We start from the raw sequence: 19,702 nt of genomic DNA, 5'->3' as shown, positions 1-19,702 counted from the left end.
GTGTACTCACAACACCCTGTTTCCTAACCCATGGCTCTCCTTTCTTATTTGTAGTCCTGTAACTGTTGGTGCATTTTTTGTTTAATGCCCATTTCCAGCTCAGCGCTGAGCACTTTTTATAGCCAAGTGCTGTGGGGCCATGTCTTTTTCACTACCTGCTAGACGTCCAGGACTTACGGCCAGGCCCGGGACACATACAGCCCTCGATAAACATGGGTTGAATGTACAGATACATACATTCAGACGTCAGCATAATAACCACCCTGCTGAGAGGCTAAGTGACAGTAGACAAAGCCCATCCCCCAGAGTCTGGATCTCCAGACTGTAGTCCCAGGTTTGCCATTAAGTAATTGTATGTAATTTGGGCAAGAAACACCTTTCATACCTTCAGCATGATGATTCATAGAACATATGTGCTTACACACAGAGTATAGCATGATTGAATGCCAACGACTCTAAAAATATTTTATATTCATTAACTTACTTCTTCCGGACAGTGATCCTAGAGGAAGTGACTATTATTTTCCTCTTTCTTTTTTTCAAATGAGGAAAACTGAGTCCCAATGAGGGCAGTAGGTTTATCCAAGCTCGCACAGCTGCCGAGCAAGAGTCTGACCCCAGAAGCCTCCCTAGTTCTTGCTTGAGGACCGTGTGAGACATTGGTGGTGAAGGTGTCATAGGGCACCTTACATGCTAAACAAAAACTGCCTGCCACTGAGGCTCATTTGTGAGTCTCGAGTGAGATTTGAAGCACCTTTGGAGAGTGGGTGGGGAGAGCTGTGTGGTTTCCCTCTTTTCTCTCCATGTGATAGCCTCTAAGGTCGTGTTCCTCACACAAAGCGCCATCTCTCACTTCATCTGTCCTTCCCCTTAGAATGTCTCCTGATTGCCCACGAAGTCCCCAACCCTGGGGCAAGGAACAGTAATTTGAAGATGTGTTAGACATGGATTGTCTCTGAGAAAGCTCAGTCTTTTTTAAGGTGGATGAACCATCTGGCATGCCCCAAACCTGGCCACATCGTAGGGCGTGGGGGGTACTCGGTAAGCATGCGCATTAGCAGTGATACTGATGTGAGGAGAAGGTTCAGAGGTTCTATGGAAACTGAAGGACAGACAGGTCACTTCCTGGTGAGAGGACAAGTTTGGCTTTGGCTGGGAGCTGGCAGGGTGGGTATGGTAAAGAGGACATCCAGGGTAGGGGAACAGTCTGCACAAAGCCAGGGGTGTGGGCTAGGAAGGACATGCGTGGGAGAGAGGAGTAGCCCCTTCCAGTCCTCATCCAGTGCCCCTTCACAGTCCTTAGTTGCCAGGGACAAAGAAAGAAAGAACAAACACATCTTGGTCACCTCCTATGTGTTGGACTTGATACTGGAACTTTATATATATTCTATCCTTTATTCCTCCTGAACCTTCTGAGATAGTTGGTGTTAATACTGGTAAGTGGTGGTGACAGTAGTAATAACAGCAGTAGTAGTAATAGTAGGAGCAGCAGCAGCATTCTTTTTTTTTTTTTTAATTTTTAATTTTTAATTTATTTTCAGCATAACAGTATTCATTATTTTTGCACCACACCCCGTGCTCCATGCAATCCGTGCCCTCTATAATGCAAAAGTAGCAGAGGAGTGAATGAGGAAAATACCAAATATGCTCTTTTTCATAGTCTGTTGGGTTATTGACTCTTTTTTTGTGTATATCCTTCCAGAATTTTTGTGACTCCCAAACACACACATGCACGCATATGCACACACACACACTGAATTGCCCTTTGGATGTTTGTTGGAAACTTGAGATAAGGTCGTATATATTCTTGGCCACCTTGCTTTCCTCATCAACCGTGGATATCACAATGTCCCTTTATATACACAAGAGTTATGTGGTAGGTACTAGTGTCCCCATTTGATACAGTAGGAACCCTTAGGCTTACAGAATCAGGTAAGGGACCTAAGTCAGCAGATAAATGTCAGGATGGGGTCCCGTGCGTGCCGGCTGGCTCCAGGACCTGGCTCCCTGAAGCACCCCCATTTCCCTCTGGGAGCAGAATGAAATAACTCATCCTTCACCTGTTCACCTGTCACATACCAGAAATGTGGATCTCAGCCATCCCAAGTCCTGCTTGAGCCTCAAGGCCTTCTTTTAGCCTTCATGTAAAATTTCATCTTTACTCTCCTTATCTTTGCCATAATTCATTGTAGGGTTTGGCTGGCAAAGGGCTCATGGTAGTGAACATTATGGTGTGGCTAAGCTGCACATCTTTTTTGTTATGTTGCTCTAGGTACCAATATTCTATATTTAGGCAGCTGTTCTCATCTGGGCCTGACAGTGAAATCTGTTCCATCAACATGACTGTGGAAGCCTCTGCATTTTGGGAAGCTTTATCCTATGTAGTCCTTTGTAGCCTCATAAAACAATTAGATTTAGGCTTAGCATTAATTTGAGTTATTGTCCAGTTTCCAGAAAATATCTTCTGGAAATGTCAAGAGGATGTATTACATGTCTTTGGAGATATTAAGTATTGAATTACAAGACTGTGTCACCTTTCCCTGCCATCTCTCTCTCTACACACTCAACATGGTCTGATTTATGTTTCAGCCGCCACCATGAGAAGTTTAGCACTCAGAGAAATCACTAGAGATGCATATTGACAGAAGCTGAACACACACACATGCACACATCAACACACACACATGCACACACTCGCACATCCAGTAATGAGAGGGATAGGAGGCAGCCTGCTGTTTCAGACAGAGCTTGAGCCTCAGAGACAGGAAGAGGAGTTCTCCTTGAGAATCATCAACTTTCTAGCCATGCAACTGAAGACACATCCCTTTAACCTCCTTCAGCTTGAGTTTTCTTATCTATGAAATGGGGATAAAAAGAACACCTGCCCTCCAGAGCTATTTCTAGGATCAATTCGATTAGCGACAGTGGCAGCAGTAAAACTTCCCATTTGATAAGCACGTCCAATAAGTCGGGTTCCCAGGCAGTCACATTTAATATGCATGCGAAGCCTCCAGGGGAAGTAGTATTCATTCCCTCTTTGAGGAGGAAGCTGAGAAGAGAAATATTAAGCATTTACTGAGGTCACTCGAATAATAAGCGGGAAGGGTACTTGTTAATTCCAGCTTTGCCAATCCCAGGGTCTGTGCTTTTCCCACAGAATTGATTTCTAGACAGAGAGAAGAGAAGGCCAGAGAACTAGAGAGAGAGGAACACACACACACACGCACACATGCACACTGACAGTGAGAGACGCGAAAGCAGGCAGGTGCCTGGGCCTAATTTGGTCGGTTGGCATCGAACCCACAGTGTAGTAATGAAACAGATCCGGGAGGAATTACTAATATGGTTATTCTTAGCGCCCGCAGTTGTGAGCCATCTTTGCCAAACAGCCCCTGACGTGTGTGCAGATTCTTTGGGAAAAGCAGAAAGGCATGTATGTCGTAGAAGATGGTGAACCCCAAGAGGGAGAGGCAGGGCAGATTGAGTGATAAATTTAAGCTGATGGATCTGGAAGGTCTTGGGCTACGTCTGTTCATTGGGTCGTGCAGTCAGGCGGGCCTGTCTTAGCCACACACACACAGTATGCTCGTTAGGGATTTACTGAACCTAATGTGTGCCAGACGTTCTTCTCCACCGTGTCCCTTCACTTCTGACCTGCATGGTCGAGTTGTATCCCTCATTCCTGTATTCCGCAACTAACCCTGGGATATGGTGAAAATCGGATCGGTGGTGCTCCTGGGACAGGCCGTGGCTCAGCATGGGAGAAATGAGCATACTTGCTTGGACAAGAAAGGTGCTTATCATTTTTTTAATGAAACTGTTGTGTGTGTCCCAGGCAGGACTGCCATGGGCCATAGCTCCAAGAAGTACCATCCGCATACAACACAATTACTTGCAGAATTATCTGTGCTTATGTGTATGTATACACATGTATACATATATACATGATCTCGTGATTACCAGTTTTATGTACATGTATGAAATACACAAACATATAGATCTATATGGCTTAGGCATGTAATTATACGTAGAGTGCATGGTTGGCTATGTCAGTTTTGTCCCCCAGAGTAGGACAACACAGAGGCCCTACCCAGGCATGGTCCTGTCCTTAGGCAACTCAAATGCATTTTCTGTAATGGTCATAGAATCTCTATGAAGTAAGTATTTCCGTTGTACAGATAAGAAAATGGAGGAGGACTTACCAAGATTAAATGATTGGTTCTTGGGTCACACAGGAGGCCTAGATTAGGATTTACACTATACCTGTTTAATCCTGTAGTCCAGCCCACTGCCTCCCATGTGAGATCTGAGCTTACTTGGGCAACCGATAGAGAGGGAAGTTTTTCAACACAGGAGGCCCCTTGGTGGTGGTTTCACTTATCCTTGGTTTCAGCTGCTCCCAGTCAACCACAGTTCAGAAGCAGATGATTCTCCTCCTGATGTATCGTCAGAAGGTCAAGGGTAGCCTCACATTATCACAATGCTTGTATCCTTCATCTCACTTCATCTCATCACATAGGCATTTTATCATCTTACATCATCACAAGAAGAAGGGTGATAGAGTAAAGTAAGATATTTAGAGACAACGTTCACATAAATTATATTAAGTATATTGTTATAGTTCTATTTTATTATTATTAATCTCTCTTTTTAAAAAAGATTTTATTTATTTATTTGACAGAGAGAGAGAGAGATCACAAGTAGGCAGAGAGGCAGCCAGAGAGAGGAGGAAGCAGGCTCCCTGCTGAGCAGAGAGCCTGATGTGAGGCTTGATCCCAGGATCCTGAGATCATGACCTGAGCCGAAGGCAGCGGCTTAACCCACTGAGCCACCCAGGTGCCCCTATTATTAATCTCTTACTCTGTCTAGTTTATAAATTAAATTTTATCATAGGTAGGTATGTATAGGAAAAAAAACATATGTAGCATTTGGCATTACCTGTGGTCTTGTGCATTCGTAGTAGGTCTTGGAATGCTTCCCCTGTGCATAATAGGTCACTAATATATTAGCAAATCAGAGCTACAGGACCTTTGGGTTTCCGGGACAACTATCTACCATGTTCATTCAAGAGGCATTGATCTTAGATCAAAAAGAAATCCAACACTGAGATTGGTTTGATGCATGTATTCCCAATGAAGTCATGAAGAAAACTAAAAAAAAAAAAAAAAAAAAAAAAAAAAAAAATTCTAAATTAAAAGCAAATAGTTGCCTTCAATCTTTAGCAATTCTTTTAAAAAAAGTTAAATAACCTAGAATAAAACAAGAGGTATTTCTTGAGACTTTTTTCTTTTCTTCTCCTGCCCAGCCTGCTACCAAATTGTTACATCCCGGGAGAAAAATAATTTTTTGAAATTGCAATACTTCAAACCTCTTTCGTCCAGATTCAAACACCCCTAACTCAACTTTGAAGTGAGACTGTGGTGATACATAAAGACATGTGGAATTTGGTGGCAATCTGTTTTAGCCAGACTTTGATCACAATATGAAGTGGGGAAGACAGAAAACAGTAGAAACACAATTGCCTGGAGGAAATCAAGGAGACCTCCATTTGGGGAGAGAAAACAAACCTTTGATACAGCTTTGCTGGGAAGTAACTCTCTAAATACCAGTGACCTGTCCATCTCCATGCTCCTTTTTAAGGGATATTTGGTGATGAGTCCTTCCATGTTCTCTGACATGGACCTCTCAAACTTATTACCTACCATTTGACACCCCCAGTGAGGGAGAATTATTAGCCTCAAGACAACTCACTTCCTTAGGATCTATTCTCGATTATCAGTGTGGAATCCTGGGACAAACTGTGCATACGTGGGCTCTGGCCGTCCCAACACCTTCCAGCTCTGTTGCCCTGGGGAAGCCAGTCCATCTCCAACCCTTACCTCACTCCCAGCTACTAGTGTCTATTCCACTAGACCCAGTGGATCTTGGGCACAACCCTTTCCTTTCTTGACCTTCAGTTTATCTCTAACTAGACCATCCACTCTCAGTGAGGACAAGAATACCTCCAAAGATTTGAAAATTGATTCTGGAGGTGAGAATCTTTTGCTCTTTTTTTTTTTTTTTTATGTACAGCAAAAACATAGTGCATACACATATACACAACATATCTGTGGATTGAGGATGATTGAAGAATAGATTGTCTAAACAGGTGATAATGAAAAAAAAGAAAAGAAAAAAGGCTGAGATCCTCTGGAATAAAGGAAGTCAAAGTTTTGGAACCTTCTTTAAAATTAAATATATACTTAGCTTCATAAAATTATGACTTATTGTGTGATTGTTCTAAGAAAGTTCTACTTTTAACCAAGTTTCTATCTTCTTCAGAGCTTTAAAAAAATAGTATTTGGACAAAAAGAAAGAAGCCGACCCTCTTTAAAATAGCCAGTGGAACTTCTTCTCTGTGTTTTCTTCTCTTTGTCATTTGCATCTCATTCACATGTTTCAGCAGGATTGCATATTCATCATAATCTGGCTGCCACTCCCTCGTCCATCCAGTGATGTTCAAGTGTTTGGAACCAGGTCAGGTAGCAGACTGGGCATCCATGGAATGGATGGAAATAGCTTAGCTCAGACTAGGGTTTTTATCCCAGGGTTCACGATCTTGGGGGGGGGGGCGGGGTGTGGGGAATCCATGGACAGAACTGTGTTTCAACTATCAGTTCCCTTTGTAATACCATGCATTTGAAAACTCTCTTCTGAAAAGTGATCCATAGGGATCCATGACAAAAATAAAGGTTAATAAACAGAGCAAATGCTGGGATTAAGAAGTCGTTGTTGTCAAATCAAACAGAGAGTACCTTAGTTCGCCAGGGCTATTGTAGCAAAGTACCGTGACTGTGTGGTTTAACAAGAGAAATCTATTTCCTCCCAGTTCTCGAGGCTGGAAGTCTGCGATCAAGGTGTTGGCAAGGTTGGTTTCTTCTGAGGACCTCTATTCTTCCTTTGTATATGGTTATCTTCCCCCTGGGTCTTCACATGGTCTTCCTTCTGTGTTTGTATCCTAATCTCCTCTTCTTATAAGGACACCAGTCTTAGTGGATTAGGGCTTAAACCCAACAGCCCCATTTAACCCTAATTACCTCTTTAAAGAACTCACCTCCAAAGACAGTCCTACTCAGAGGTACTGGGCATTAGGACTTCCAACATACAAATTTTGGGGAGGGTGCTAATCATTCAAGGATAGGTAGATAGTACGGAGGAATAGGTTGAAGTTGAGCCAAGGAAAGGGGGAAGAAAATGGCAGAAGGGATTGGAGCTTTAAGATCAGGAGATGACAACATAGGGGAAAATGACTGATGACTCTATCAGAAATAGGTGTAAGAGAACCTTCCCCCAACACCTGCCCCGTGACTCTAGATTGTTGCTGTTCTCAGGGAGTAAGAGCTCCCAGCCCTCCAGGTTGTCTCTGCCCTTGCTCACAAACACTCAAACAGCTCTTTCTAACCTCATATATTTGGAGTTTGGTCACTTGCTCCTTCAATGGCTTTTAGTCAATGGCAGGTGGTAGGATGTATTCAAAGCTCTGGGGACAGAGGAGGAAGGTGGGAGTGGGTGCCATCTTCATGGGTCTGTTGAGGGAAAGTTAGGTGCATTCTTTCATTCTGCTTTGTCTTGGTTTTGTTTTCTATCCTGGGATTGTGAGAAGACCTTTCTCCCAGGTCTAAGCCCCTGACAGATGGGATCACCATGGGGAAACATGATGTAACATTAGGAAATAAACCTTTAATTATTTATCACATATTCCCAAAGAACAGGGGGAGGGAAGAGCTGAATTCATTTGGCCAAAAAATTCCCTGATCGTCATTTGTGATGACCATCTTTCCACCATATAACCTTTGATTTCCTCTGCTTCTCATTCACCACTGTGACCAGAGCCTTCTTTTGAAATCTTCCATCCATGGTTCTCAGAGGTCTGTCTCATGATTCGAGGTATAATGAAAGGGATTTGCAGCTGCCGTCTGGCTCACCAGGCAATTTTGTCTGGTGATACCTCCTTCCATGGTATTTTTAGTTCTCATCTGTAGCTTTCTGTTTCTTTAGGGGCCGATATGCCTCTGGCTTTTCAGAGAACACTACGGAGTGGCCTGAGCTCTGCAGCTCACCTCTGATCTATGCTGCACAATTACAGAAGCAGGCTTATAATCAATGTAATTGAAGATCAGAGTTAATGAGGACCTCCGTGCCCAGGCAGTCCCCTGAGCAATGCTGAGCTTCAGATGCTAGATAAGGAAACGATTGGGCTGAACTGAAAATCCATTTGGCTAATTAGATGATGTATATTCCCACAAGCCAGTGGAAGAAAAAAATATATATATATATTGAAAAATAAGGAAACATGACATTTTGAAGTTGAGATTTTGGCAAAGATTCATTTCAGAGTCACTGCTCTCTGGAGAGATTGATTTGAGCACAAAGAGGAATCTTAGAGCACCCAGAAAATGGGGGTGCTTTCGATCCAAAACCAAGAAAATAAAACAGGGTCCATTGGAAAACTAGAGATATATGAGACACATGGAATAATGCATTTATATTCCTTTCCTGTGTTTTTATTATCAAAGTAATGCTAGAACTTACCCATAGAGAGCCGCTTGCCCCTCTTTGGCCTTACTGAGCTTGGTCTTACTGAGCTCTGTCTCTCCGTCTCCCCTGCTCCATTCTTTGCATGGACACACTCCCCAGTCATCTTCTGAACCTCTACCGAACCCTAAGCACTATGGTGTTTTCAGAGTTAGATAAGACATAGTCTGCTTTCAAGTACTGTACAACCTAGATGGGAGAATAAGAAAGGGGAAATTAAAAAACAATTCATGACTTGCTTTAGATTTGCTAAATCCAATCTCCCTTCCTGGACGATGGGCACTCAGTGGACAGACACCATATTTTGTTCATCCAGAGGCTGAGACAGAAGCCAGCACATAGTATGCCATTTTATTTGTTAAATGCATAAATCTATGGATGCATGACTAAATCCCTGATATGGCAGATACCGCTGGTAGTTGTGTGCAACACCTTGTAAGTATGAGAGAGATGAAGAGGAGCGCAAGCCAGGTCTGAAGGCGAGGCTTAAGGGGCAAATGCCACCTTAACTTTTGACAAGTGTATTGTTCTCCTTTGTCTCCTTCCAGATGTAGCTTAAAAGCCAAATACTCTTCAGCGATTCCTCTCTGACACCCTTTTTCCTTCTGCTTAGATGCAGAGATGCCCGTCCTTGCCATGCGGTGTACCTAGCACTCTAGGTTGTATTGTGTCTATCTGTGCACACATTTGATCTCCCTTGTTAGTCTGTAATTTTCTTGATGGATTCATTAATCATTCTCTGTGCCTGTTTCTTATACAAGGAGGGGCTTGATAAATGTTGGTTAAATGAACATGCGGATTAAGTCTTGACAATTACATTTTGTGAAGTTGCTTCCTCTCACTATCTGATATGGTATCATCTCCCTGCCACATGTCCTTGCCCCTTCACACTGAGTCCCTCTAACATCCCTACTTTGGTAATCCACATTGCAAGCCCATGGGCTGAATGAGAGCTCAGGGGCTCTGAATGTCAATTCAAGTTTTTGTTTGGGACTGGGGAGACACTGAAGAGCTAATCTTGTATGCTGGCTCTTGCTGGATAAAAACAAAAAGTCAAAGCAAAAAAACCAGAAAATGTTGGGGTCAGCATGAAGGCATTCCTGCCTCACGATCCCGTGGTTAGTTGAAATCCCTTCTAGTCAAGCACAGAACTCTGATTTCATTAAAACCACTCATGGAAACTAATGAGAACCAAAACACTTCAGTCCAAAACCTATGGGATCATTAATTCATTCAACAGACATTCTCTAAACTCCTAATATGTGCCGGGCACTTTACCCAGGGCCGGACTGATAAGGACTAATGAATGAGTCATGACCTCTTCCCTGTAGGAAAGCACTATCTATCAGAGAAAGCAAAAAAAAAAAAAACCCCACACTAAAGATACACCCTAATTGGGGATGCACAGACTATCAGAAAAGAAACAATACCACCACTGAGGGCAGCTCTGCCTGATACCCAACCAGAGCCCCAGCTCTCAAGACAGCCTGGAATAATGGACAGGTCCCATCTTGGGATGCTGAAAAATCTAGAGTCAGTTTCTACTTTAGCCACTTACTAGTTGTAAATTTGGTTAATTCAGTTTCTCTCTGAACTTCATGTTGTCCTTTTCTAAAATGGGGGAAACACCTACCCCATAAGGCTGTTATAAGAATTAAACGAACAGGATTTGTAACACATTCATCCCAGGGTCTGGAACAGAGAGGGAGTTCAAGGGGTGGTAACTCCCTTCTGCCATTAAACCAACAGTTAGCTTGGTAGACTACCTTTTGATTTTTTATTTTATTTTTTTTTTAAAGATTTTATTTATTTATTTGACAGACAGAGATCACAAGTAGGCAGAGAGGCAGGCAGAGAGAGAGAGAGAGAGAGAGGGAAGCAGGCTTCCTGCGGAGCAGAGAGCCCGATGCGGGGCTCGATCCCAGGACCCTGAGATCATGACCCGAGCCGAAGGCAGCAGCCCAAACCACTGAGCCACCCAGGCGCCCCGGTAGACTACCTTTTTAAAAGCAGTTGATGATGACTTACTTTTGAGTCACTCCCTTTCATTTCATTTATTTATTTTTAAGATTTTATGTATTTATTTGACGGACAGAGATCACAAGTAGACAGAGAGAGAGAGGAGGAAGCTGGTTCCCCGCAGAGCAGAGAGCCCAATGCAGGCAGGGTTTGATCTTAGGACGCTGGGATCATTACCTGAGCTGAAAACAGAGGTGTTAACCCACTGAGCCACCCAGGTGCTCTGAGTCACTCTGTTTTACAGAGATGCTTTTCTCATGTTTAAGAGAGATCTGTTAACCAGTATTGAATTCAGTGCTCTGTAAGTTTGTAAGAAATCCAAATAATAACTAAAATAGCTCCTGTTAGTTGAGATTTCAAAATGTGTTGGTGAATGTCACATACTATAGTGGATGGCATTGCGCTGGGTCCAAATCTCTCATTAGAACATAGGCACTATTTCTCCAGCTTCCAGGAATGTTGGTGGTCAACCACTGGCTCTGCATCTTTCTGGGAGAAATGTCCTTCATTGAAAAAGACCACTTCACCTAAGCACATGACCCTTCCCCAAGGATATCCCACAGCCTATGCCTGGTTAATATGGGGGTACAAAGGCCTGACACTTTGTCTTGATTCAGGACAACTCTGAAGGACCTCCCAGGTCCAGAACTTCCCCTGGGGTCAGCTAAGGGCTTTGCTCAAACTGCATGGTGATTCCCTCTCCCTCTGCTCAGTTCCTCTTTGTTCCTTACCAGGCAGTCCCAGCAAACCTCCCAAATGCCAATCTCTGCCTTTGAGTGTCATTTCTGGTAAACCTGACTTAGACACGTGCATCGTCTCATTTAATCTTTATATCAGCCCTACGAAGGAAAAGTCCGTAACCATGTGTTTCACGGGAGATGCCTGAGGATGGGCCAGGTTTACAGAGCTTGTGAGTAGCAGAAGGAAGATCTGAACACATGTCTTGCAGACTCTCTTCTCTGCATCACTGCACTGCGTAGCTTTCCTGAAGTAGTGGGATTAGCCAAACTCAGCCCTGGGACACAATTCAATATCCATCCCTCAGTCTTTAGTGAGAATAAATACAAGAATTATCCATTTAAACAGCATGACTGTGCTTTTTAAAAGAAAAATCTGTGGTTGATACTGATGTGCGGTGCCTTGCACAGGGACCCATGTGACATGTTTCTGCTTGGGCTTAGTTCCAGAGGGGAAAATATGGCTTTGCAGATAGATTTGCATATCTTCCCTTGCCAGAAATTTGAAATATGGAATCCAGCAGACTTCTTCTTCTTTTTTCCTTTTTATTTGCTTTAGTTGCCAAAGATTTTAAGGCCAACTTCAAATGTGGTCATTTCCTCATCTCTGAGCTTGATGCTATCAATCCCTTATGCTTTTCACATAGAGTCCTCTTTCTTCCCCACCAAAAGTCATATTGTCCACTGTGCTTCAACTGGGGAACTCTTTCTATGAAATGATAGAAATCTCATCATCTGTGTGAGTTAGGGAAGGTAATGTTGCCTGCCATGCCCTTACCCTTTCTGGGAATCTGAGGTCCTCAGGGCATTCAGGTAGGGTCTGACATGGTCCTACCTCCCTGGCCATTGCCCATTAGACCACATCTAGTCACCAAGGCCAACAAGAGTCCAGCCATTGGTCAGCCAGCAAGGTCTCTTGTGACCTGACAGAGAGGCTGCTGTCAAACCCATATGATGCTCTGTAGCTGAGTTCCTCTTAAATTGCATACAAGGAAAGATTTTATTGGTTGATAGTGAAGTAGAGAGAAGCAAATGCAGGGAGAGAAGCTGAGTCATGTTATTTGTGAAACAAATTTTTTTAAAGATTTTATTTATTTATTTGACAGAGAGAGAGAGAGAGAGATCACAAGTACACAGAGAGGCAGACAGAGGGAGAGGGGATGATGTAGGCTCTCTGCCAAGCAGAGAGCCTGATGTGGGGCTCGATCCCAGGACCCTGAGACCATGACCTGAGCCGAAGGCAGAGGCTTAACCCACGGAGCCACCCAGGTGCCCCTTTGTGAAACAATTTAAGGTCTCCTGCTGGTGAGGTCTGTAGATCTGCCATAAATCTAGAACTACTCTCCAAGTCTGGCATTGTGGAGCTTGGTCCTAACTGAACTTTTTGTTTTTTCTTTACCCCTGGGAAATTTGACTTTTACTATATTTAATGTACATTTTCTCTGTTTTTATTATTTGTTTCATTTATTAAGTTTTTAAAACTTCAATTTCAGTATAGTTAACCTACGCTGTTAAATTAGTTTCGGGTGCACAGTATGATGACTCAACAATTCTGTACGTTTCTCGGTACTCATCATAAGTGTATATTTAATCCCCTTCACCTGTTTCACCCATTCCCCCACCACTTCCCTTCTGGTGTCCATCAGTTTGTTCTCCGTAGTTAAGAGTCTGTTTCTTGGCCTCTCTCTCTTTTTTCTTTGATTGTTTGCTTTCTTTCTTAAATTTTACATATTAGTGAAATCATATGGTGTTTGTCTTTAACTTACTTCACTTAATACTCTGTAGCTCCATCTGTATTGTTGCAAATGGCAAGATTTCACTTTTTTTAATGGCTGAGTAATATCCCACTGTATATGTGTGTGCATATATATGTATATATACATGTACATACATATACATATACATACACACACACACCACATCTTCTTAATCCATTCATCCATTGATGGAGCCTCGGGCTGCTTCCACAGTTCGACTGTTGTAAATTATGTTGGAATAAATATCAGGTGCACATATCTCTTTAAATTAGAGTTCTTATATTCTTTGGGTAAATACCCAATAGTGAGATTGTTGAATCATAAGGTAATTCTAGTTAATCTTTTTGAGGAACCTCCACTCTGTTTTCCAGAGTGGCTGTACCAGTTTGCATTCCCACCAAAAGCGTAAGAGGGGTAACTTTTCTCCATGTCCTTGCCAACACTTGTTGTTTCTTGTGTTTTTGATTCTCGCCATTCTGACAGGTGTGAGGTGATATCTCATTGTGGTTTTGATTTGCATTTCTCTGATGATGAGTGATGTACAGCATCTTTTCATGTGCCCGTTGGCCATCTGTATGTCTTCTTTGAAAAAAATGTCTGTTCCTGTCTTCTGCCTGCTTTTCAATCGGATTATTCATTTTGGGGGTATTGAGTTTAATAAATTTTTTATATATTTTAGATACTAACCCTTTATCAGTTATGTCATTTGCCAATATCTTCTCCCACTCAGTAGGTTACTTTTTAGTTTTGTTGATTATTTCCTTTGTTGTGAAGAAACTTTTTATTTTGATATAGTCCCAAAAGTTTATTTTTGCTTTCTTCCGCTAGAAAGAAGTTACAGCCAGTATCAGAGAAATTACTACCTGTGCTCTCTTCTAGGATTTTTGTGGTTTCAGGTTTCACATTTAGTTAGGTCTTCAATCCAACTTGAGTTTAATTTTGTGTATGGTTTAAGAAAGAGGTCCAGTTTCATTCTTTGCATGTAGGTGCGCAGTTTTCCCAACATCATTTAAAGAGACTTGTCTTTCCCGTTTTATGTTCTTTCCTCCAGCACTGAAGATTAATTTGTATATACTTGTGGCTTTATTTCTGAGTTTTCTGTTCTGTTCTATTGATCCACCTGTCTATTTTTATGCCAATACCATACTGTTTTGATTACTATAGCTTTTTTTTCCATTTATTTATTTTCAGCATAACAGTATCATTATTTTTTCACCACACCCAGTGCTCCATGCAATCCATGCCCTCTATAATACCCACCACCTGGTACCCCGACCTCCCACACCCCTGCAACTTCAGACCCCTCAGATTGTTTTTCAGAGTCTATAGTCTCTCATGATTCACCTCCCCTTCCAATTTACCCCAACTGCCTTTAATATAACTTGAAGTCTGGAATTGTGATGCTTCCAGTTTTGTATTTCTTTTTCAAGATTGCTTTGGCTACTCACAGTCTTTTGTAGTCCCATAAAAATTTTAGGATTGTTTGTTCTAGTAGTGTGAAAAATGCTATTGGTGTTTTGATAGGGATTACATTAAATCTGTATATTGCTTTGGGTAGTATAGATATTTTAACATTTGTTCTTCCAACACATGAGCATGGAGAATCTTTCCATTTCTTTGTATCTTCTTGAATTTCTTTCATCAGTGTTTTATAGTTTTCAGAGTACAGGTCTTTTTAAAATTATTTATTTTTTATTTCTTCTCTGTGTTCCAGAATTAATTGTTTATGCACCACACCCAGTGTTCCATGCAATATGTACCATCCATAATACCCACCACCAGGCTCACCCAACCCCCCAAACCCCTCCAAAACCCTCAGTTTGTTTCTCAGAGTCCACAATCTCTCATAGTTCATCTCCCCCTTCCAATTTCCCCCAACTCTCTTCTCCTCTCCATCTCCCCATGTCCTCCATGTTATTCCTTATGCTCCAAAAATAAGTGAAACCATATGATAATTGGCTCTCTCTGCTTGACTTATTTCACTCAGCACACTCTCCACTGGTCCCGTCCATGAATACCCAAAGTTGGGTATTCATCCTTTCTGATGGAGGCATAATACACAATTGTATATATGGACCATATCTTCTTTATCCATTCATCCAGTGAAGGGCATCTTGGTTCTTTCCACAGTTTGTCGACTGTGGCCATTACTGCTATGAACATTGGGGTACAGATGGCCCTTCTTTTCACTATATCAGTATCTTTGGGGTAAATACCCAGCAGTGCAATTGCAGGGTCATAGGGAAGCTCTATTTTTAATTTCTTAAGGAATTTCCACACTGTTTTCCAAAGTGGCTGCACCAACTTGCATTCCCACCAACAGTGTATGAGGGTTCCCCTTTCTCCACATCCTCTCCAACACATGTTGTTTACTATCTTGTTAATTTTGGCCATTCTAACTGGTGTAAGGTGGTATCTCAGTGTGGTTTTGATTTGAATATCCCTGATGGCTAATGATGATGAACATTTTTTCATGTGTCTGTTAGCCATTTGCATGTCCTCTTTGGGGAAGTGTCTGTTCAGGTCTTCTGCCCATTTTTTGACATGATTATCTGTTTTGTGTGTTTTGAGTTTGAGGAGTTCTTTATAAATCTTGCATATCACCCCTTTGTATTGTCATTTGCAAATATCCTCTCCCATACTGTGGGTTGCCTCTTTGATTTGTTGACTGTTTCCTTTGTGTGCAGAAGCTTTTGATCTTGATGAATTCCCAAAAGTTTATTTTCACTTTTGTTTCTTTTGCCTTTGGAGACATATCTTGAAAGAAGTTGCTGTGGCCAATGTCGAAGAGGTTACTGCCTGTGTTCTCCTCTAGGATTCTGATTTTAAGCTTTACTACAAAACTGTGATCACCAAGACAGCATGATACTGGCACAAAAACAGACACATAGACCAGTGGAACAGAGTAGATAGCCCAGATATGGACCCTCAACTATATGGTCAAATCATCTTTGACAGAGTACAGGTCTTTCAACTCTTTTTGGTTAAGTTTATTTCTGGTATTTTATAGGGTTTGGTGCAATTGTAAATGGAATTGTTTTCTTAGTTTCCCTTTCTGCTGCTTCATTATTAGTGTATAGGAATGGGACATATTTCTGTATATTGATTTTGTATCCTGTGACTTTACTGAATTCATTTATCAGTTCTGGTAGTTTTAGTGGTGTCTTTCACATTTTCTATATAGAGCATCACGTCATCTGTAAATAGCAGAAGTCTTACTTCTTCTTTATCAGTTTGGATGCCTTTTTATTCATTTTGTTGTCTAACAGTTGTGGGCTACCGTTGTGTATTACTGCATTCACACACTCACCATTCATACCTAGTATGCAGCCACCCTGCAGAGGCTTCTGTTCCTTGCCCTCAAAGTGTGTGTGTGTGTGTAATGTTATCCATATATGTATGCATGTGTGTGTTCATGTATGTATATATGTGTGTATAGATGTATATGTATGTGTATACATATATGTGTATGTTCAGGGGAATATTTTAGAGTGTAGATTGCAAGGCAGGGTTTTTGACTTATACAAGTTGTTGTTTTTTTTTTCTTTTAATATCTATTTTTTTTAAAGATTTTATTTATTTATCAGAGAGAGAGGGGGAGAGAGTGAGCACAGGCAGACAGAATGGCAGGCAGAGGCAGAGGGAGAAGCAGGCTCCCTGCTGAGCAAGGAGCCCGATGTGGGACTCGATCCCAGGACGCTGGGATCATGACCTGAGCCGAAGGCAGCTGCTTAACCAACTGAGCCACCCAGGCGTCCCTCTCTTTATTTTTTTAAGAGACAGGGTGTGTAAGCAAGCAGGGGAAGGGGTAGAGGGAGACGTAGAGAGAGAGAATCCTAAAGCAGGTTCCCTGCTGAGCTGGGAGCCTGACACGGGGTTCAATCCCAAGACCCTGAGATCATGACCTGAGCTGAAATCAAGAGTTGGCTGCCTAACCGACTGAGCCCCCCAGATGCCCCTGACTTACACAAATTTAAGAACAAATTTAAGTCATTATATCAAATTGCTTGATTACAATCAAAGTCTGAATTTGCAGCCTCTCTTAAAGAAAACTGATGTTCTTGTACCGCTGGCTTTTATTTTTTTTTTTTTTTTTTTTTTTTTTTTTTTTTTAAAGATTTTATTTATTTATTTGACAGAGAGAAATCACAAGTAGATGGAGAGGCAGGCAGAGAGAGAGAGAGGAAAGCAGGCTCTCTGCTGAGCAGAGAGCCCGATGCGGGACTCGATCCCAGGACTCTGAGATCATGACCTGAGCCGAAGGCAGCGGCTTAACCCACTGAGCCACCCAGGCGCCCGTACCGCTGGCTTTTAGATCCGTTTGACAAGAGCTGGCTGGAGCCGGCCCACAGCCATTCCCAGTTTGAGAGAACCTGCAGTGCCAGGTCACCGCAAACTCCATCATTCCCCAACATTAAGGCATTTTCTATGGCACAAGTGCAGCTTTTTTTCTTAGAGGTGCTATGAATTTCCTTGACTTTCTCTCTAATAGAATAAAAAACAAAATCTAGGCCAGGAGGCCAAGAAGCTGCTCAGCTATTCTCTCCCATTAATAATCACACATTCGGCCCCTGTGGGCATTAATGACCCCTGTTAGGGATGGTGGGGGTGGAGGGGAGAGTATGCCTGGGTGATAGAGATATTAGCACATTTTTTTTTCTTTTACGTTTTAGTGTTTAGGGGCACCTGGGTGACTTAGTTGTTAAGCATCTGCCTTTGGCTCAGGTTGTGATCCCAGGATCCTGGGCTTGAGCCCCACATCAGCTCCCTGCTCAGCAGGAAGCCTGCTCCTCCCTCTACCACTCTCCCTGCTCGTCCTGTTCTTGCTGTTACTCTGTCAAAGAACTAAATAAAATCTTTTTTAAAAATTTCTTTTGGGGCACCTGGGTGGCTCAGTCATTAGACGTCTGCCCTCGGCTCAGGTCATGATCCCAGGGGCCTGGGATCGAGCCCCACTCTGGGCTTCTTGCTCAGCAGGGAGCCTGCTGTCCCTCTCCCATCCCCCCTGCTTGTGTTCCTGCTCTTGCTGTCACTCCGTCAAATAAATTTTTTTTAAAAATCTTTTTTTTTTTAGATTAAATTTATTTATTTTCAGCATAACAGTATTCATTATTTTTTCACCACACCCAGTGCTCCATGCAATGCGTGCTCTCTGTAATACCCAACCACCTGGTACCCCAACCTCCCACCCTCCTGCCACTTCAAACCCCTCAGATTGTTTTTCAAGAGCCCATAGTCAAAAAAAATTTTTTTTTAATTTTTAAGCATTCTTTACTAAAACAAGTCAGGCCTCGGCTAAGCATAACATTTTATCTATAATAATTTATTCCATTTTTACAACAATGAGGTGGGTTCCATTGATGTTCCTATTTACAGATGATGTCACCAAGACCCAGAAGTATTGAGTGGCTCACACAGAGTCAATGGCAGATAAGGGTGGATAGTGGATTTGAACCCAAGTCTCTGTCAGTCCTAAGGGCCCAACTTCTTTCCACTAGGCTGAACTGTCTCTGTGTATGATTTGTCTCTTTCTCTCCTGGCTGCCAATACCATGACAGGAATATTGTAAAAATGCTTTGTCAGTGTGGGTAGACAAATGTGAATAGGGGACCTGGGATGGGGGATCGCTTGCATGCACCTGCCCGTTTTCCCAGCCTGCACATCAGCAGCAAGATACATCTGCATCCTCCAGTCGAGGAGAAAGTAGCTGTCTTTCTCTCTGTTCACCCACAGGGAGCAGCTTTGTGGTGAGTGAAGGGAGCTACCTGGATGTCTCAGACTGGTTAAACCCAGCCAAGCTGTCCCTGTATTACCAGATCAACGCCACCTCCCCATGGGTGAGAGACCTCTGCGGACAGAGGACGACAGATGCCTGTGAGCAGCTCTGCGACCCAGAAACTGGTGAGTCATGGCTTAGGCTGGAGGGAGAGAGGAGCCAGGCTGCAAGATGGCTTGCACACCTTGTACCTGAAGAATCACGGCTTCTGAGCCATGGATGAGGGGTTTTACCTGAAGGCCCACCAGTTCCATTGGCAGTTAAATTCTGTGCTGCCATCACTGGGCCAGGGAGAAAGTTTTACAGAACCACAGGATCCCAGAAGTAGAAAGGACCACAGAGAGCATCTGGTCTGGTTTTAGCAATGCAAGGTATCTGAACATCCTCAGCATCCCTGAGCTCAGATCCTATCCACCTCTTACTAGCTAGATGTCCTTTGGTATTTTTTCCAGCTTTACTGAGATATAAGTGACATAGAGCATTCTGTAAGTTTAAGGTGTGTGCTGTGATGATTTAATACATGTATATACTGTATAATGATTACCGTCTTAAGATTTATTGACACCCCCATCATTTCATATACCATTTTTTTAATAGTGAGAATGTTTAAGATCTACCCTCTTAACAACTTTCAAGCACATAAAACAGAATTGTTAATTGTTTACTGTGTTGAACATAAGATCCCCAGGACTTACTCCCCTTGAATGGGAGGTATTGGTTATAGAGTACACACTAGCTGGGTGTTCTTCAGAAAGACACTTCCTGTGAGTACCAGAGAGTGAAAAATAGCATCTAACTCACAAGGCTGTTATTAGGATTAAGTGAGATCATGTGTGGAA

General features: G+C 42.5%; 1 protein-coding gene across 3 annotated transcripts in view; it reads left to right on the top strand.

Annotated features, from left to right (window-relative positions):
* Positions 1-19,702, top strand: part of ASTN2 (astrotactin 2) — an 855,422-nt gene that overhangs the window by 361,669 nt on the left and 474,051 nt on the right. For all 3 annotated transcript variants that reach the window (XM_082697137.1, XM_082697136.1, XM_082697135.1), the window contains one exon: positions 18,821-18,988. In XM_082697137.1, the coding sequence (XP_082553263.1) occupies positions 18,821-18,988 (168 nt within the window). The remainder of the gene's footprint in view (positions 1-18,820; positions 18,989-19,702) is intronic.

This window comes from Mustela nivalis (assembly GCF_964662115.1).
Source record: "Mustela nivalis genome assembly, chromosome: 13".
NCBI classification, from domain to species: Eukaryota; Metazoa; Chordata; class Mammalia; order Carnivora; family Mustelidae; genus Mustela; species Mustela nivalis.
Note: the sequence above shows the minus strand (reverse complement) of the source record. Positions and strands in the feature narration are given on the sequence as shown.